Genomic DNA, 21,032 nt, shown 5'->3' on the forward strand with positions numbered 1-21,032 from the left:
CTCTGGCTAGTAGTCGAAGCTGGGAGCCGTGCGCACCAATCGCGCACCTCATTTGCCTCACGTGACTGAAGAAGCTCGGTCATGTTCGAGGGAACCGAGGTAATCGTCGTTTCCGAAGCGCGGAACTGAGGCAATTTGTTCCTCGTAGCTTCAGCTTCCAATCAAAAGCGAGAATAAAATGGAGCATAGCAAATAAGCAGCGTCTGCAACACTTTCTTAGTGCTACGATTGTCCGAAGCGGTGGGGCCGCCGCCGTCCTTGTCGGCGATGCGTGTTAGCTTTTTAAACTACGGGGAAAGTAGCGAGGCGACTGCTCTGGGCCACGATAGGCACGTAAGTCAATTTTCTAATTCCATCGAGTGACAAGCGGTGCTGCTAGTGTTCGGGAAAATCCGCGCGAACGTCATTTATAAGGATGGGACGGTTCAAATACGGTGCTGCTTTGCTTTGCTGTTTGCCTTGTTGGCAGCCTTCTTGGCAACGTATTTACGGCACAGATTGAATTGGGGGGGAAATCATTCAGAATTAGCCATAATCCGTTATGAATCCTTTTATACAGGTCGCGTCAAACTGCTTCACTGATTTGACCCCGCTACATTCCGCTAAGTCTTCTCAAGATATGCTTTATTTGTGGTTCAGAAAAAAGTAAACTGGAGCTTCACGCTACCGTCGAAACTTTATGATGGGGAATATTTACGAGCTGTCTAATTTTTGTTTATTGTATCCTACTGAACACTTGACGATTTTATCGTATTTTGGTGTTTAAAATATTTTGAAGTTCGAAAGGTAGGTTAAGCGTGAAACACGTGTAAACAAAAACTGCGTCGCGTCGCGCCACCGAGCGGCATAACCATAGCAACCGTTGCGTGCGCTGTGACCTGGAGAGGCGACATTCGGCCAAAGTCATAGCGTCCCCGGTCGTTGCTATGGTAACGCCGCTCGGCTGCGCAACGCGACATAATTTTTGCTCACTTGTGTTGCACATTTTAGTTTAGTGCCGCTAAGGGCGCTTTCCCCACGACACTGGTGCGCAGCGGGGAAGCGACATCCACAGAGCGGCCAATCCCGCAGCCCGCGCTACTCCGGGAAAGCGTCTCACAAATGTCTGCAATAAAGACAAATGCACAGGCGTGTGAGCCTAGCTGAGTAGAATGCTTTTGTTTCTACGAAAACTCGTGCATAGGAGGCACCTTCGAAAGGACCCGCGCTTGTGCCCATGCCTTTGTCTGCGCGGGAGATGTTGTCTTTGGGCGTGTAATTCGTGTTTTTGCTGCGTGTTCTATTTTTTTTTACCCCCAAAGGTAAATAGTTCTTTAAAACGACTGCAACTAACTACGTCACTGATATAGGTGGGGCTTCTAAATTCGAAAATTTGATATCCTCATGGCCAGGGTCAAATTTCACTAAAAAACAAAAAAAAAACGGGTTTTTTTTTTTTTTTTTTTTTTTTTTTTTTTTTTTTAGGGTTAACGAGAAGCCAGAAAGGAGGAAACTCTGCCACAATTTTATCGTTCCCTTCAGGAAAGAGCGATACCCTCCTCCTCTCTGCGAAGAGTGGGTCAGATACCCGCTCGTCTGGGGAACGGATGAGACATGAGTGCGAGAGGGAATAGAAGGAAGGAAATTGGGAACCTGTTTTGTTTTTCCCTGCAGAAGACAATTTTGTACTCAAGCCTTTAGGGGGCGACTTTTTATGAAACAAAAACGACATACGTATGCTTTTTTTAGGAAGAAATGTGTAATTTGGGGTGAAATGGCAATTATTTTTCGTCAGCAAAATATATCTGGGCAAGACTTCACATACATCCTCACGTCAAATGTTTCTGCAGGCCCTCCTTTGCCTCCCAAAGCCTGACCCATAAATCCGCCCCTGCACACCCATGTAGTGTCAGACGTATTACGACGCAGTGCGGCCGTCAACAATTCCGACACAGAAAACGTGGTCCGTTCCGTGTTTCTATCGAATCGGCTACTGCGGACACGCACATTGAGCTTCCTGCTGAAGGAATTTCCCCGTTATTCCTTCGCGCTTCGTTCCAATGTCGCGTGTTCTTTTCCTTGTTGATCTCTCTGCACTTCTTCTCCGTGAGTGGCACGTGTGCGTCGTAAGCTGTTGTTCGCGGTGTCGCGTTTTTCTTCCGCCCTTTAATGGAGGGATACTACTCGTAGTGGCCTAGAATGGGGTGGGGAGCTCACCGCCCTCTGTCGCCCATGCTTCGAGGTGAGGCGGTCTATGTCGGAGGCCGACGGGGGCGCTGATGTCGAATCCTCCTGCTGCACCCCGGCTACGCCCGGCCCCGTGTTTGCGTTCGACTTTGGTGTTGGCGTTGAGTGACTGACTGCAGCTCGCGTGTGCTCGTCTGCGTGCCTTTGTCGCGTGGTCACCGTAATTACCCTTGTCTCGCGGGTTTCTTGTTCGATTAAAGTGCAACACTCTAAAAAAAAGCCCGTGCGTCTAAAAAAACGCAGTCTGAGTTGTGACATTAAGCAATGCAAGCGTGACGTTTTGCATTGCTTAATGTCACAACTCAGACCGCGTTTTTTGATCTAAACATATGTTTCGGCATCGTCATTAGCTGAGCTGCCTCCGTAAGTTGAGGTGATTGGCTCTCCGAGTGCTGTGCGGGAAAGCAGACGCATGGCCATTTTTTTAGAGTGAAGAATGTTTAGTTGCCGGCAAAACTGATTTTTTGCATTTTGCTGTAGAATAGGATGCGTTCACGTGAAGGACGCGCCAAAGGTGTCATCGTTCGGTGGTACCCGAAGACGAGGAGCGGCGAAAACTGTGAGATAATAACTTGCAATTGAGCGGACGAGGCCTTGGAATGAAACTTCTGCTATGTGCGAATTACATCTTGAACCGCGGTACGTCATTAGAGATTACGCGCACGTCATCAACGGCGAGGGGTTGCGCGTTTGTTAACACAGAGGTTCGGACGAGTTGGTTGCTCGTGATGTACAGTGGAAACAGTGCACCGGGAAAACAGTCACTCGAGTCAGCATACACACAAAAGAAAGAGACACTTACGCAGCGCTGACTGACAACTCTCGGTATATTTACACTTTCTCCTCCTGTTCTATTTGTACTATAGGCAAGGCCAGGGAGAATAGCTGGTCTTTTTTCTTTTCTTTCGATATGGAGCTAAATTTAAAGTGAACAAACTTCGCAGCTTGTGCAAGAAAGTAAATACTCCACCAATTACAACTCTCGGCTCCGAAAAGAAGCATAAGAACACCTTTGTCCCTTGTACAGAAAAGGTGGTGTACTCCTTTTTTTTTTTTTTTTTTGTCTTGTGGAAAACACTACATAGGTCGGACCGGAAGGTGTCTTAACGATCGCCTTCGTGAGCAGAAGAGCACATTCACCAAGAAAAACTCCGGTCATTTAGGCATTCACTGTCGAGACTGTACCTGCTCAGTGCTTCTGAGTAACTGCGCCGTGCTTGGCAAGCACCACAACCAGCTCACAAGAGAAATTATCGAGGCAGAGAGCATTGCAAGACATAACGGCAAATGCGTTAGTATTCCGTCTTTAACCTTGTCACAAAAAGAATTAGACTCTCTAGCCTAACATTCATTTCAATTCAGTTCGCTTTAAATTTAGCTCCATATCGAAAGAAAAGTAAAAAGACCCGTTATTCTCCCTGGCCTTGCCTATAGTACAAATAAAAGAGGAGGAGAAAGTGTGAATATACCGAGAGTTGTCAGTCAGCGCTGCGTAAGTGTCTTTCTTTTGTGTGTATGTTGACTCGATTGACTGTTTTCCGGGTGCGTTGTCGGAAAGGTCAGAAAATAGGCGTGACTACATAAATGAGGAAATACTAAATATATACGTTTAAATAAGCGTTTGACTACCAAAGTTTAAACTAGAGCAAAGCTTCTAAAAATGTAAGATGGATGAATACATATACGTACTTTATTTTTAAGTGCAATATGTTGCTAATTATGGCATTACAAAATAACTTTACCCAGAGAACTCACCGGGCATAAATCAAAGCGCGTGTGAACTGTGGCATATTAACACAGGGCAGGCTGAAGAATTCTAATGACAATGCTACTTCTGGTAAAGACAGTATTCGAGAGCTATGAGACAGATTATAGTTAAACCGACATGACACAGGCAACTGTGAATACATAGAAATGCTGCTGATGATGACAATGCACAACAAATACTATAGCAAAAAAAACGCGTATTGATGCAAACATTTTTTTACTATTATTATTATATATTTATTTGTTTTTGAAGTACGCCTCTTTGGGTAAAGGCGAAGGCAACAAGACTTTGCGTCTACTCGCTATCGTTCCAATCGGAGCTCGGTGCGTTGACGTCACGGCGCACTCTCACTTCCTCCTTTCCCGCAATCTCTGTCCGTATGGCTTTTTCTTTTTTTTTGGTTTCTCCGTAACGGGTGGGCGCCCTTCCCTGGAACGTGAAAATTTGACAACGTAGATTTGCTTACAACCTTCTACACTCCTCCGACTTTCTATACCCCGAACCAAATGTTCGTAAATGACGCGCGTTGCGTTAGTGAGGTCGACTTGTGTTTGACCCGCAATACCGGGTCGCATCTGGCGTCTTCCTCCCGATAACGCTGCTGACGTCGATGACATTGCAAGCTGTGCGAGCGATCATCATATTTCTTCGGCCACGCTCGTCAACCACTCAGCTCTTAATACTGCGACGTGTTTCCCCTTTGTTGCAGTTGCTGAACGACCTGGCCCGGAACTTTGTCTTCAGCCAAGGGACTTCGAAAAAGGCCAACTCCGTCTTTTACACGGGTGAGTGATGGACGTCTAAAACGAGAATTAAACGGAAACACGTATATCACTCAGCTCAGCTGGAAGGGCGCGCTTGCCTCTTGTAACTCATCGTGAGAGTTGTCATTGGTAATCTCTTTGTTGAGCCTGTTTCGTTACTTTCTGCGCCCCGGATGCATGGGCTGTGTCTCGGCATCTCCGCGCAGTTACCGCCTACAGACATCCATCGTCGAATACGAGCTCGAAATTGTGGAATAAGAGGGCATCGGCAGCTCTCCAGTTCCTACACGTTTACAAGAGGCCGCACTTCGAGATCTAGTCTGGCCACCGCGGATGGAAAACGCTTTGTTTGGAGCGATAAACTGGCAGCTGAAAGGGACCCCCGATAGGCCGCCGCCATGTTGCACATTTCTGACCTCTAGACACATGACCTTATAGCTTTTTGCGTCTAGATTTTAACGAAGTACCGCGCACAAATAATTGCTTATTGATCTTTAATAGCAGTACCGACGAGATGAGTTATGATTCCTTTGTTTTAAGTCCGAACTGTGCTTTTGCGACAAAAACCCGAGCAGCTTCGCAATGCCTCCGGTAGATGCCGTCAGCCGCGGTGCTGTATTTTGAGTTTTTATCGGAGCAAGACGCTGATCTCTTGGGCTAACAGTGTTGCAAAAATAGTTTATCATGTTTGTTTACAGCGGTCGCTATACAAATTTCGGTTCAGTTTGGCGTAAAAGCCGCAGGATTTGGTACGGTCACGTGTCTTGTGGTCAAAATTGTACAACATGGCGGCGGCCAATTGGGGGTCGCTTTTGCCTGGTGAGCGGGATACCAGTTTATCGCTCTAGCCGCTCTACCTCGTTGCTAGAGACGGCCAAAAAACGACGAGCGCCGTGACGGTGCATTTTTGGCGCTGCTTGATTGGCCCCATCGAATGGTAGCGTCGCCTGCGATAGGACTTAAAGTGAAACAAAAATATAGCATGTGGTATATATATATATATATATATATAAACAACAACAAAAACATCCAGGAAAACTATAAGTTTGTTTGATAAGCGACTGGCGCGATCTCGTGTGACCAGGGTGACCGTCTGCGACTTTGGGTATTGCCGTATTCTTGTTTATACCCTCTCGCGCGATTGTTTCTCATCGAAAGAACCGTTATCTGAACGGCGTACATAAAACCGCATAATGAAAAGAACAAAGTTATCAGTCGACATGGCTCTTGACGCTCCCCGGGTTTAACGGGGACCGGCATAACCGCGGATGAGACCGCCCAGCTCTGGCTGCTTTCGAGTGTCCAACATTTTTTTTTAATGGGAAATTAATAAATTTGTTCAGGTAACGGAATAGCCTAAAAATGGTACTTGTGATCTGGAGGTACTGGGATGGTAGTTGGTCAATTTTCCGGTGATATGTCTCATGGCGACCGACGTTGTCAGTGACGAGCGACGTGCATAGTGCAAGTTAACTCTATTTGTAACTGAGAGGTACAGTCATTGGCAGCCGATCGGTTAACCTTGCACCATCAAGGTACACTATGGGGATCGACATTGTCGAGAACGAACCAACGTGCAAGGTGCAAGCGGACTCCAACCGCGGGGATGCGAGCATTTGAGACCAATTGTAAGCAGTTGAAAAAGCCTCGGTTGTCGACTTACCTGTCGATTTTAGCTCTCCTTCTGCAACTCCTGTCGATTCTGTCGTTATCGAAAACCACGAGCTGTTCGGTTGCTTTTTAATGTATAATTAGCTGTTAGGTTGTTTTTTTTTTTTTTATATATAGCTTAAATGTTTTTAAAAAGAAAAAGGTGTCTATGTGAAAAAAAAAGAGGGGTGCTTTATCTTCTCTGTGATAAACCGGAGGGGTACTAGTTGTGAGATCATTTTTACTTTATGCTTGTTACATTTTAATTATTTCTGTGTGGGTTTTCTTTAAAATTCAATGGCTGTTCATTGTGTGTGTGTGTTTCGCCGTTGGGGGAATTAGAGCTTGAAATGGGATTTCTTGCCGTGAACGGCAGTCAGACCCTTATGATGGCCAAAGTAGCTGACGAACGTCACTACGGGAAGCTTTTCTACATAGCGCGAAGGTTTAAAGAGGCACTGACAGGGTATTTATGCTCGCCAAGGTTTTTATTGGTACATGACATATGAGAGCCCGACTACCCGGAACACAATTTGCGACTCGAAATTCGCTTTCTTTCCGCCCGAAAACCGCCGATCGAGAACTGGCCGGATGGAGTCGCGCTAACTCTCTTCTCACGCACACCAAATATAATCAATGTCGTATACATCGAAGGCACACACTCAATATTAAAAATAGCAAAAATATGCCTATTATTGTGACTTCTAAAAAACTCCGAAGTCGTTGATTGAAAAAAGAAAAACAAATGTTGTACAGATGATTGGAAGCACTCTTTAATTTATGCGTAATTCTCAAAATGGCGTCGTATCGCGGGAGTCGCGGGCTGGACACTGGACGGCTGAACGAAGCGGACTAAACGATGGTGGGGGGGACAACGAGGGTGGGAGCTCTACTTCAGAACTGTTGTTCCCAGTACCGGGGAATCTGTCTAGCTTCGAAAGAGAAATGGTTGCCGACAAAAACAATTAGTATTTATATCGTACGGCACGTCCGACCAACAAGCTGATTCACACCAAGACGTCGCCGAGTCGTCGCCCAGTCTTTTGGTTGAAGACATCGCTCGTCTTACGAACACGAACTTGTAGGAGCTTGAAAAACGCGCAAACGTCAAGTGCGAAGTACTTTCGTGTTTTTCATGCCACGTGCGCGTTTTTCGTCTTCGTCGCACGGCAAAAAAAAAAAGAGGCATACGTTGTGCAGTTACGTGACTTTGGGCAAGTCTCTCTACATTTATTTTTCCTCCCCAGTTCAGTATCGGCTTCGACCAGTTGCGTTTTCTTTACTTTGATAAAAATATGCGTGACGCTGTAGCAAAATATTGATGGGGTACTCTTCTGACACCTGGCAAAAGATAAGAAACATTCTTGGGGGGTGTCAGTGTCCCTTTAATCCATGATTCCCGCACCAAATTTACGCGGGAGACACTACTGTTAAATATAGCTGGGAAATTAAGTGTTACTTTTGCGTTCAATGTTTATAGCATTTTGTTTCTTTTATGAAAGCCTATACTCGGCGTCAACCACCTTGTTCTACGTTGTGAAGGCTAGCGTTACCTTCCACAGTGCTGCAGTCTGGCGCTACGAGAGGACGTGCACGCGACTTTCTCTTCCATTCGCAGGCGCTCGCGCAGCCAGCTTTGACAGCGGTGGTGCACCGTGGGAGCTACACTAGCCCTGACGACGTATCACGTCATAGCTAACGGCGCTATGCATTTTTTCTTTTTTATAAAGAGAGGTTGAATTTTTTTTGGCACTACTCGAGTTGTCTCGCTAATGTCTGCAAAAAAAAAAAAAAAGCAACGATTACAAGAGGAAAATTACAGAAGGAAGAGTGGAACGCGATAGCTAAACATATAAATCTGGGCTCGTTCCCTAGCCGTGCAAGCGTGGGTTCGCATCCCGCCTCCGTCTACAATTTTTTTCTTTAAGGCAAATGAATCACTTTATGAAGTGAAATCATTTCAGACATGCGGCGACCTTTACTTCGCGTTACAAGTCACGTTTTAATCACTTTCATTCCACGCGTGACGTTGCATTTCACGTGAGCGTTGTTTGAAATACCCACGCAAGGTCATGTGGCTGTGACGTCATGACCCCATCGACCAATCAGAAGTTTCTCGTCCCACCGACACGGACGCCGGCTTTTCTACGACACGAGCTCCTAAACGCTATCGCGTTAAAACGGTGCAGAAACAACAACAACGGAAGAGCAAAAACACACCCAAACACGACGCTGTGTCTTCCACTTGTCGTGGTGTCCTCTTTCGCGCTGTTTTATTTATTCTCATCGTGCACCGACTCTCCCAGCTATACACACCTTGCTACAGTTCGAATTTCTTCTTCATTTTTTGTGGTCTTGGCAGACGGAGGACTCCTCCCCAGCGGTCCGGGCTCGTGTCGTAGCGGCGGCGGCGTCGCGATGCCCGGCGGCGTACCGGCCTCGCAGCCCATCTACTACGAGCCCCCGGACGCCGTCGACCTGGACTCGTGCACGTCGGCTGCGCCGGCGGGCCTAGGGTCCCCCCTGCGCGGGGCTGTTCCGGCGCCCGCGGCGTCTGACCGCTGCTGCGTCTCGGCGGCTCCCGGACACGGAGTCCTGGCGTCTCCCTTCAGGACCAAGGCGCCGCCGATCCTGGCAGCGCCGCCCTACGGCTCCGGGACCGCGACCACGGAGGTACGTGAAACGTCGGAGACAATCCGATGCCATGCGAGGCGCTTAGTCACGCGACATGTTCGCTGCTCAGGATTGGCTATGGGATCGCTCGTTGCTTCCGCCGGGTGCCGTCGTGAGGTGAAACGAAGCATACACGGCGGGCAAGTCCTCTCAAACGCGTCTTTGGCGCATGGGAACGCTACGCGGAGAGAAAGTCGTCTGCTCCTAGCGCAAGAGGCGCGGTGACGTCAGAACGACGCCGAGCTCTGATTGGCTCTGAGGACTACCCACTATTTTTTTATTTTTTTTGAATCAGCCAATAAGAGCTTTGCGTTCTGACATCAACGCAACCGCTGCAAAGAAGCAGACGAACTTGGGCTCCACATAAAAGGGGCACACCTATCGAAGGTGAACATTAAAGGGAGGAAGTGGCCGAGTGGGCTAACGCGTCTCAGCTCGGAGCGTGGAGCGAAAGCTTGCGCTGGGAACCTCCTGGGTTCGATCCCCGCCGCCCCCGCCCGTTTCGATCTGGATGAGTTTCGTACCGGCACGTGTTCGTGTGATGACTACTGCGTGATGCACGTTAAAAACCCCAGGTTAGCGGTTGTACCGCACTGGCCAAATTTCTCATCTACAGCTAAGAGACCGATTACCCGTTGAGGCGCATCTCCATCAAGGCTGTATAAACATAAAGAGCAAGCCAATTTTTTTTTTTTTTTTTGAAGGTGAACATTAAGCGCCGTTCACACGCTCGCAGCCGAGTACGACCGGGAGAGACAAGAATGGTTTTTAAGCCTCTTGTGACGGCGGAGGGTTTGGATGCGCTGCAGCGGAACAGGTTGTACGCCGTCGCAAGAGGCTGAAAGAACGGTCTTGTCCCTCTCGGTCGTACTCGGTCGCAAGCATATGAATGCCACTTAAAGGACGACTAGAGAACGCGCGATGACGAGGCAGCCAAGCTTGCGCCATCATCGGGCGAAACTCCCGGCGCGTTTTTAAAATTGAATTGGAAATGTTGCGGCTGTTTGGGAGAGAAAAGAAGCGTGGTCTTTCTCAGATCGAGCGTAAATGACGCATCGCCGAACGCTCTGTCTCCGACAAAACGCTGTTCGGTCAGACCAGAAGCCAAAGAGCTCGCCATCAACTCATTCGAAGCCATCAGTCATTTTCCAGATTTTTACCTGAGAAAATGGCAGTCAACCGAGCCTGCGGCTCGAATACATCGAGATAAATGGCGTCTAATTCCGCTGCAACTGGCTCCATTTTCTCATTTAAGTCTTCCTTCTGCAGCGGTTGGAACCGTCTGGTTCCAACCGCCGCAGAATGAGCGTTTGGCAATGCGTATTTTATTTTTGTAATAATAGAAGACCACTTTTATATTTTTTTTTTTTTTTACTTTTTTAATTTTTTTTTAACAACGCGTGGCGTGCTATATCTTTTTTTGTCTCACTTTTTCTTTCTTTTTCGCTTCAAAATCTTATACTCCACGTTACACGTCACGCACCGAGCTCAAGTTCCCCCCGCCCACGCGTCATCTCTCGCAGGTGTGCGACGGCAACTGCGGCAACATCATGTGCAGCGTGCGGGCGTCCGCGGACAGTCCGCCGTCAGAGCCGCCGACTACCACCATGCTCCCGCCCGTCGCTTTCGACAAAGCGGTCGACGGCGACGACGGCACGACCACCACCGTGGCCGGCGAAGACGACGACGGCGAACCGGGGGCCGACGTGAACGACGCCGCGTCGCGGACCGTTCCCGACGTTGCGCACGACAGCGAACTCAAGCGTGCCGCGCTGGCGGCGGCCGCCGCCAGCGCCGCGGTGGGTTCTGACAACGTCCGCGCGCCGACTCCCGGCGCCACCGGCGTTACCGGGAGCGTCGGAGCGGGCGCTGCTACGGGCACGGCGGCGGGCGAGTCGTCTGCCAACGTCAGGAGCGTCACGATGCTCGGCAAGCTGCGCGGCATAACGGTGAGTTCCTTCCACTCTTCGCGACCGCTGTGCTGTGTGCAAAGGGTAGTCGTCTAGCGCTGTGCGTTAGTGCGGGGCACCTCTCCGAGGCTCCCTCTGGTCTTTATTTGGGGGATATTGGAGTGTTCTGCGGTTATCCGCTACTCACGTATGCGGGACACACCTTTACGCGTAGCACCCGTTTACGCGTAACAGCTATGTACATGGAACAGCCGTTTACATCGAGCAAAAGTGAAGTAAAAACAAGTACCACTTTTAATTTTTTTTTTTTTTAATTTCACTAGGGGATTCTCGCATGTGGAAAAGAAAAAACAACAACAACAACGTCTTAATACATAAGGAACGATGACGTGAGCAGGTACATCGAGTACACAATCGAAATGAAAAACAAATAACAGTCAACAAATTATTCGAGAGCGCGGCCAACATTTCCACATATTCCTGGTGGACTCTCTCTCCAGGGAACTCCCCTAGTGACAGGTCACAAAAGATCGGATTGTTTAAGTTGGTTGTAATTTTACGTAACTTTTACTTAGTATGCGAATGTGCAGGCGAGCTGGTGTAAGTTATACATGATGATTGAAAACCTGAGACTGTGGTTTGAAAAACAGAAAAACGTGAAGTAGAAAGACGTTGTCTGTCCCTTTTTCTTTCTACTTCACGTTTTTTGATTTTCAAACCACAGTATCAGGTATTCTATCATCATGTGTTTTGAGTCCGCTACTTTGTAAACACAAAATTCGATTAGCTTTCTTTTTTTTTTCCCCTTTAATTCTCTATTGCTAATTTGTTCCTTGTATACTATTTTCCAATCAACTGCGATCCTGTGTGCACCTCTTGCAAGTGTGGTCCCTCGCAGGTGCCTCTTTCTTAAGTAGCTTTGTATACAGCCGGTCCTACGTAGTGTCGCAGTTGGTGCTGCTTGCCTTTGGGATGTGAGAGCGCCGCGCGTGCCATCCCTAGTGCGCCTGCGCCAACATATGTAGGAGAGCCCGACCCAGCGTTAGAAGGTGGCTCCTTGCAGTCATCTCGTTCCTCGAGACATGCTGAACCGACAAGTTTCTGAATCCTGTCTGCGCGCACGTTTTGTATGGAGGGCGGTTTTTATGACACGAGTTCTCGTTACCCCTAGCACCGTCTCCACCCAAATTTTTTTCTAGAATCACGCGGGCTTGCTATGCCGACCTAATGGCGGGATTTTACAAATTTGTTTCTTGTCTTTTTTTTTTTTTTTTTTTATTCTCTTTCGTGTGGGTTCATCATCGACCGCCTGTGGGGACTGAGCTAATCCAACACAGAGAACCGAGGAGCATACAAACGATCTTGCAAAGCTTACGAGTCATCGAGACAGTTGTTCTTTTGCACACTTTCTTTTTTCGGGCATCCATTAAGTCCAAAAGAACGAGATCTTATCTGTCTGCTTTCGTATCTTGAGTGCGCCGTAGTTGCCCCCTTCGTTAAAATGCCGCACCTATTCTCAAATTTAAGCCATCTATATTTGTCGATTTTTTTTTCTTTTTATTTTTTAGAGTTGCGATGTAGGCGAGTTGGTTCATGGTAATCGAAAATGAACAACGCGCAAAAAAAGAAAAAAAGAGGGAAGATGCGAACGACACAAGTGTTGGACTAACAACTAAACATTGACTGAAAGAAACACCAACGAAGTAAGCCGCACTATCGCTTCAATGCGTGTCAGGATAAGCTTCTTTTTTTTTTTTTTTTTTTTTTTTGTCTAGGAAAATCGATATTTGGCTGACACATGCATCTTGTCCCTCTTTTGTTTATTGCATACACTTCCAATAAGTCTGGTGGTTTTATCTGCACCACTCCCGATGATGGTGATGTTGAACTGTAGAAGAATCTTTCGTTAATAAGGAGTTTTAGTAGTTCGTTCTGATACCTCGGATAACGATACGGTGCGTGCTCAAAGGCGTCGGCGGATTATCGGGTATCGTATCGGAACGATTCGCTAAAACTCCCATTATGCTCGGCAGAACCAGTACACCGTTCTGCGTTTACGCGAACCCAGCTTAGAGTGAATAGAAGAGAGAGAGAGGGGAAGGCCGACTGGGTCTTGTACAAACGGCTTCTTTTTTCTTCTTTGTCGGCGAGTGATGTTGACGTAGTTGGCGTCTTTGTTGCCGCGATGGCACAGGGTTGCTTCGCGGCGCATACGTTTCGCGTCTCTCCCTTTCTGTTTCATTTGGGAAGTCGTCGAAGCGTGGCGACTCGGCGAAGGGTACCGCGCAACCCACGCCGGCGTGTGCTGCTGCAGCGCTCGACGGGCGCCTTTTATTCCGCCTCTAGTCTGGAACGGAAAACGGACGGAAGAGAGAAAGCGCGCTCCGCCGGTTGCAAGGCCGCACCTTTCGCGCGAAATCCCATCTTGTGGATAGGTAGCTGTGCATCTGGCGTCACAGCTCCGGTTAGGAAGCTCTGCCGCGCGATGGTTCCCTAGACTTCCGATGTTGCGGGCCGTTTGGGTGCCTCGACGTGCATATTTGGCCTACAGTCTCCAACAACGCGAAATGCCCATTGGACGAGGCAGTTCGAGGCGGCTGGGCTGAAATCAACGGGCCAACATTGCTCGACGCGAGGAAATAAATTCACGTTAGTTCGATGCTCTAAGTATTAAGTACCCCTGGCCAAAGCGTGCTTAGCAGCTCCGCCACATAAACTGCATCGGCGAAGGGTTTTTCATATTGTGGGAGACTGTACTTACGTGCCGCGATTTCTTTCGGTTTCACACTAAAGCCTGTAAACAAAAAAAAAAAAAAAAAGAGAAACGAAAGATTTGCGTACGATACAACTTGAAAAGTAATCCGTATTCACGAAAAAACGAAAATACGTCCGTACCTTCACGAACTTTGTAGCTGAGTTGTCGTAGCGTTAGACGATCTTCGTGATGCCAGGGCTTCTGGCGTATGTCAGTTGTCTGTACTGCGCGACAGAACGATCGAATATATGGAATATCTTTAATGGTTCAAAGTTAATGCCCTCTTCGCATTCGTTTTTTATTTTTTATTTATGCTTTGGGCTTTGTTGTCAGTTCCGGTCATACGACTTTCATTATCGCTGTCGCACTCGTTTACGGAAAAACAACAAGTGACCGTAGTCCGGGGGCCGATTATGGGGGGATCCGAAGGTAAGCATATTCACCACAGTATTCGACTCCGACAAGGTCCCAAAAACGACGGCAGTGAGATGACCTACGTATGCGTATAACCCATTTTCAATGCCGTCATTGCCGTAACATGTTTTGTTCCTTTCTTATTTAAGAAAAAACTATTTTCATTATTTAGAAGAAAAAAAATATTCCACTTCTTTTATTTTTTTTATGTTTTGGTTGCGCTTAAAGCTTCGGAAATGTTGGTTGTGGAACACTGGATTTTTTGCGGCACGGGTGTTAGCGACGGAGACAATGGAAGGAGAGTTCATGGCTCCCGCTGTTTGTATCTCGCTGCTCTGCCGGTGGAGGGGAAAACTGTGGCGGAGAGGAAAGCGCCCGGAAGATTGGGATCGGCCTGTGTGACGGCGAGGAGGGAGCCGAGTTTGCGCGCTTCCGTTCGAAAAACTTTCCCCTTGGAACGGAGGAAGGGAAGGCTCTTCTGGGGAACCTTTACTGCGAAAGTCGCGCTTTCCTTTTCGAACGAGAAGACATGGGAGGTGGCTTTGCGTCGTGTGGACGACCCCCGAAGCTGTTTTGGGTCGTTTATCGAGCATTTTTGTGAACGATCTGAAGGGGGTGGCACAGGATTCATAGGATCGAGCGTTAATAATAATAATAGTAATAATAATAATAATAATAATAATAATAATAATCACAAAAACAATTAGTTACCTTCAAAGCATGAGCTTGATCTCTACCGCCCTCCTCCTGCCCACGCTACCATCATATGCGCCAGCGCGCTCTCTCAAGACGCGCGTAACAAGGGTGTATATAGTGCTCGGCTGAGACTCGTGTTGAAGCTGTGGGGACACGACTTCCAGTCGAACGCGGACACATATTCGTGTCCAATCAATTTTCGTACGACACTTTTCCCTGACAGGAAGTACGTTACAGGAAACTGCCAGTAACCAGCCATATAACACATCCTGTGTAAAAAAAATAAATTAATAATAATAATAATTTTTGATTTCGTTTAATATTTTTTTTTTTTCTTTCAAACAAAAGCGTTTAGCCAATACGCTAAAACGGCGATTTGGGCTAGTGGGTTCATTATCACGTTCAAAGCGCCGAAACCAGACACACGGAGAATAAGTTTTTGACCCTTGCCTTGTGCGGTTTCTGCGCTTTGAACGCGAGAGTCAGTACACAATCCCCGGAGGTATAGAGAGGAGCGCAGAGACAATTAAGCCTCGCTTTAATAGCTTTTTTTAATGGCTCGGAGCGTGATTAGAGGTAATGGTGTACGAGCTAAAGACCCCAATGGAATGTTGTTTTCAAAAGAAGAGAGCTGCAGGGATTGACATAGAGTGAAGATTTTTATTATTATTGTTATTATTTCGTCGAGTGGGAGGAACGCCGCCATTCCTTCCACGCAGTCACGTGTCACTTTTCAGTTTTGGCGGTGACTCCCGTGAATTCGTGGAAATGTTTCCAGGTGTTTTTCGACCACACTGACGAAATAAGGAATGTCGTGCAGCTGTTTTCTTTATTTTTTTGTCGGAGGGGCATATTTGCACTGCTGTGCTCACCTTCTATTGTGCGTGAAGTCTCTGGAGTCTTGTATCCGCGGTGGACCAGAAGACGAAACTCTTTGGTCACACCTATTCCAAAGCTCTTGAATAGACCTATTGCTTAATTGCCCAAGCATCAGGGACAATGCTGGCAATGTAGGTCTACGCGCCGCAGCGCTCGCCTTCCCCGTATAAAAGATTCGAAGCAAATTACGATGGATTAGTGGATTAAGAAGGGTTAGGGGGTAGACCTAAATCTAACAGCTTTTGTCTCCACTGCACTCGTCCAACGCGTTAGAACGCGAAACACCGGCGTGTGGCGTTTGCGGTGGACACAGAGGCAGCCTTTGACTCCACGGCATTCGTCGGAGGCGTTAGAACGCTGAGCGCCGGCGTCCGGCATTTGTCTATTGCATTCGAATGCGTTCGTCGAGTGCAGCGGAGACAAAGGCTAGTGTAACTTTAGGTCTAGCCCGTAATCATTCCAATTAGAACTCAGCGTTAAGTCGAAGCTACGCACACACGCGCTACTTGCACCTTATGCGGTGTCGGTTGTTCCACCATTCTGCAGTGGATCGAAATTTTTTTTTTATCAATCGGCGCGTGACTGGGCCAGGACGAGAATGACACACATCGTTCCGGCGCCGAGGATAATAAGCTCCCTGATTTACGCCTTCACGTACGCCCTCCGCAACAGCCTTGATCTTGAAAGAATATGTCTGAAGACAGTGTGTGACGAGCACTGTTATACTGCGCTCCCGCGTAACAAGGCAGGAAATGTATGGAAACACTTCGCGTTGTTTGCTAAATAGGTATAGTACACGTCACTTTGACGCATGGCTACGCGTTCCACTAGGCCATGCGGGCTTCTGAACTCTTACCTTATAGCTTACACCTTAGTCAAGCCTCTCTTCCATGACCCATTATTGCTACATTATGAATAAGGTCCGTGCTTTAAGGGTTTTATTTTTCCTTGAAATTCGGTGTGCCTGTGTGCGTGTGTGTGTGTGGGGGGGGGGGGGGGGTATTTTCTCTCGCAGATTCGGTGTTTTCGGGTGTCGGACGAAACATCGGCTTTTATCGGAACTTATGATGAAGAAAATGAGACACGGGTATGGGGTCCCCTAACCACGGGGAACACGCAGGTCAACCGAATGCTTAGAAGAAAAAAAAATGCCCCGTTACCGAACATTGGCGCAAACGAGAAACGGGAAATGGTTCCCAAAGAAGGGAAGCATCCTCGTAAAGAGTCCATTGGCGGCTGTGTTCGGAGTCGACGCAAAATTAAGCTGTCGATAAAAATGTCCCGTAAAGATTTTTTTTTATTACTATCGTTAAGGGCACTTTTTTCTTCGGTTTTCCCCATTTGTGATAAAACCGACTCGGAGGTTAATTTTCGGGGATTATCGATTGTATATTACTAGCATTGCTTCGCCTTTCGAATCACATGCGCTCGCAAACCAAGGTATTTTCCCTTTCTGCGTAGGTGCCTCCTTCAGAGAACTCTTAAGCGGTTGCCTCAGCATAGCGAAACGAAAGAGCAGCAGTCATTGCGCATTCCTGCAGCTGTCTTGTTTGCTTTTTTCGTGTTTTTTTTTTTTTTTTTTTTTTTTGTTTTTTGTTTTTTCTCTTCTCTTTTCCTTCATGTGTTTGCCGAGTGAGTGATTTAAGCGCTGCTGCTTCACTCAATGGAAACACATCGTTTAACGATTCTTCAACCTTTCTTGTCGTCTAATTAATTTTATGTCCAATCTTTTTTAAAAGATATATACTACAGCCGCCAAATGTTCTATATCGTGAGCGTCCCCGAGGCAGCGTGCTTAGCATATCATCGTTTGTTTTATTTTTGGTGAGTTCTATTTCTTGCTGCATCTTTTAGGTAGTCGAACAAAACGGCTCTGTGGTTTCAAGTTCTGAAGGTGGCCGGGTCATCAGACTTCGAAGGAATCCCAACGGGGTGTAGAAGACGGATTGTGCGCCGGTCACTGCACGTTGTGAAGTGCTCCCCTGCCCTGGTTGAAGCTCCCCTTCCAGTGACATTGTATGACATATTCGCTACGCCGAATTAGATCTCGACTTCGGGAATATTATCACGTATATTTTTGGCGATAATAATCCGCGACATTTTATATTTTTGATGGGTCGCAGGGTACGAGTTGAGGAAGCACTGTCGTACGATTTCGCGCCTGAAGTACGTCATATGAAACTGCTCTGTACCGCCAATTGCCTGACACACCATTCACGGCTTCCGGTAAAGCTCATAACTTTTCTTTTTTTTTTTTTTCCCCTTCTTTACGGTTTATAATAACTGTCGAGCTCTTCGCTTGACCCCCTCGAACAGCTGTCACTCGCTTTTCCCCCGACTCCTGAGGCAGGCATCAACGTCCGTTACGATCTCAAGCTCGGTGTCTTCTTCTCAAGCTGGCGCAGTCGGCAAAACCTCTTTGGATTCCGCTTCTGACAGCCCTCCTCTCGCTCGACACGCAGCCCGACAAGCACAATACCGTCTCCGCAATACGGCACATTGCGCGCGGCGGACGACGGCGAAATGCGTAGCGGTACTCTGGTTCGTTCGCTCCTACTCTGACAGTGCGGCGGAAGCTACGACCTCGTCGGATCAGCCACGCGTCTACCTTCAGTCACGTGATCACACATACCCACGCGCAGAGAGCGGTGTCATGTGATGAAAAGGAAGGCGGTCGATCGGCCCTGCAAGAGCGTGACTTCCGCCGCGCTGTCGGCTTCGGCGTGAACGGAGTCTTTGGCGCGCGCGGTTCGTGCGACTCGTGGAGCGCGCGATGGAGACCCTCCCGCGCGACTGCGATAAGGTCGGGCGGGCGCCGTAATTCAGCGTGTATCGTTTTTATTGCCCCGTTTACGACACGTCGCGCGTTCCTCGTTCCGAATCACGGGATGCGGGCAGTCGCTCGCTTCGTATTATTGGCAGTGCCTGTAGAACGTCGTGATGTGACCGCCGCCCGAGCGAAAATCAGTCAGGCTGAAGAGATTGATTCAGCGGAGGTGCTACAATGCGTCGCTGGAGAGACATTTCGAACAAAAAGGGAACTTCTGGCTGCTACCATTAGATCTTTTGGTTTGCTTCAAATTGTATTGTGTGTGTGTTTAGCCGGCGGGAAGTTAGCCAGGCCCAGTGGGTGTCTCTTGTCTTTCGCTGTAGATGAGATACTTGGCCAGCACAGTACCGCTGCTAGCCTGGGGTCTCGCGCAGTAGTGATACACGACCGCGCGCCGGTGCGATGTTCGTCCGGATCGAAACGGGTAGGGACTGAAATCAGGATCCCTAAGTGTGCTCGGGAAGTGTTTTCTTGTCCGCTTTAGCATAAAGAGTTCTTGCCTTGGGGTATGTGATTTTCACGCGTCCACGTGTACGCCATGCTTGCCTCAACACTGCAAAATGTAACTTTTTTTTTTTTTTTTTTTTTATCGAGGCTAGACTTATTTTTGCGGTGCCGGCCGTCTTTTCCGGGAAGGTACGTCATCTTGCTTTTCCTACCGGGCAGGCATATTGTCGCCTCTATATCTCTATGACAGGAAGTCGCACCAAAGGAACGAAAAGCACTGCGATAAAATAAAACGGGACACTACACCAAACGTTGTGTATGACGTGGACAGTTTTACACGACACGTGACAAACAGTGGGTGCATTGTTAAGTAACAAATGTAAAAAAAATAACCCTTTTTCTTAAGAACGAGAAGATGTTTGGATTGCGTATGGAAGCTATATAAACGCAGTTCGGATTCTGGTGTTATTTAGCTCCATCGTTTACCGGCGGAGTCTCGCTGTAACCAAACCCTACACGTTTCTGGTTGCATCTTTAGCTGCGTCGTTTTGCAATTCCTCTCGCCTCCTTTTGGTAGGTCGGTGCTTCGCAAGTCTTCACGGAAAGGAGGAATCTGTAAGAGAGGGAGAATGGCGAGAACGCTCGATTTTCCTCTCGCTCAGCTGCGCGGCTCAGAAACTCCCCTGCTCACCTTGGAAAGGAGCTCATGCAACTCTCCCAGAGGCATTGTCTCGAAACGGTGAAACAAACAAAAAACAAAGAACAAGAAGAAGAAAAAAAAGCGCCGCATCTTCCATCATCGTCTTGGCCGTCGCCTGTCGCGCATGAGCCACGGCGTTTCCGTGACCGCTGCGAGCGTGGTGCAGGAAGACGCAGAAGAAGAAGGGGGGCACTGTTGTTGTCGTGGCGGCTGGCTATCAGCGCGTGCTTAGAGCTGCTCCACGCGTCTGCACGTCGTTTGGTTGTCGTGAGCGCAGCGTTGGGAAAGCTGCACCCCACGGGTGAGGACATCGCGCGAGGACGTAGCTTATATGGTAGGTTGATGCCGACAGATCGCTCCCCCTTCCTTACTCTTGCGACGACAGTTCGTTGTGGATGTTTGCTTTCTAGCCGCCACAGTTTGGGCCTCCCGTAGAGACCTTCGCGTATTGCATGTCCGGATTATTCGGCTACAATCACTGACTGCCTCAAAAAAAAAAAAAAAAAAAAAAAAGAACGCAGGGCGGGGTGATTTCGAGCATCTGATTATCGCTCTACAGCCAATGATATTTTGGGCATTCTCCGATAAGAATGCGGAAAAACCAATCATGAAGAAAGAAGCGTGCCCGTCAGATCCAGTCCCTCTCAATAATTGCTGTTTCATCCAGCCAGTGGCAACAAAGCTCGAACATTTGAAACCGCGTGAGGCCGCCCCATTGATGACTCTAGAACTATGATGTCCAATACCCGAAAGCTGCCAAAACGTAGCCCAAAATCATTCGTATAAAGTGGCAAATATTGTACGTTGCAATGTCCAGATAACACGAATGGGGATACGAGTAATACCTCGTATTAATTTTAAAAAAAAATAACGGGCCGTTTCGTTTTCGTCGCCTAGTCCGTCCTCCGCAGCTCTCCGCGCGAGATCTGATTTCGCGCGCGCAGTCGGGTCTCGGCTTTATCTCCTAGGGGTGCACAATTCGCGTAGTAAACATGGCGAGGAACGCGCGCGTGTTTGCGACGTTAGTGATGCCACAAATCTGTTCGAAATCTCCCTCTCTCCCTCTCTCTCCGGTCGTTGTCTGCAGGTATACGGACGCTATCGTTGAGCGCGCGATCATTAGTCGAACTCGGGCAGTCGCGCGGTTTCAGATAGTTGGGAGCGCGGCGGCGCTAACAAATGACCCAAACTTGGCTCGACGTCAGGTACTCAAGATTCTCGGGCGCATCTCGTTAATCACATTCGGACGGGCTCGTTTAGTTCCCTTCCCCCGAGCCGCATAACTTTCGGGAACAAAGGCTGCCACGAGAAGGAAGGGGG

At 48.1% G+C, this 21,032-nt stretch overlaps 1 protein-coding gene across 4 annotated transcripts in view; it reads left to right on the forward strand.

Moving 5' to 3' along the window:
- Window positions 1–21,032, forward strand: part of LOC8043697 — a 288,228-nt gene that overhangs the window by 229,342 nt on the left and 37,854 nt on the right. For all 4 annotated transcript variants that reach the window (XM_040505222.2, XM_029987475.2, XM_029987477.4 and 1 more), the window contains 3 exons: window positions 4,704–4,779; window positions 8,771–9,081; window positions 10,605–11,030. In XM_040505222.2, coding sequence (XP_040361156.1) covers window positions 4,704–4,779; window positions 8,771–9,081; window positions 10,605–11,030 — 813 coding nt within the window. The remainder of the gene's footprint in view (window positions 1–4,703; window positions 4,780–8,770; window positions 9,082–10,604; window positions 11,031–21,032) is intronic.

Source organism: Ixodes scapularis, unplaced genomic scaffold (assembly GCF_016920785.2).
Source record: "Ixodes scapularis isolate PalLabHiFi unplaced genomic scaffold, ASM1692078v2 PGA_scaffold2__306_contigs__length_199485367, whole genome shotgun sequence".
Classification (NCBI taxonomy): Eukaryota; Metazoa; Arthropoda; class Arachnida; order Ixodida; family Ixodidae; genus Ixodes; species Ixodes scapularis.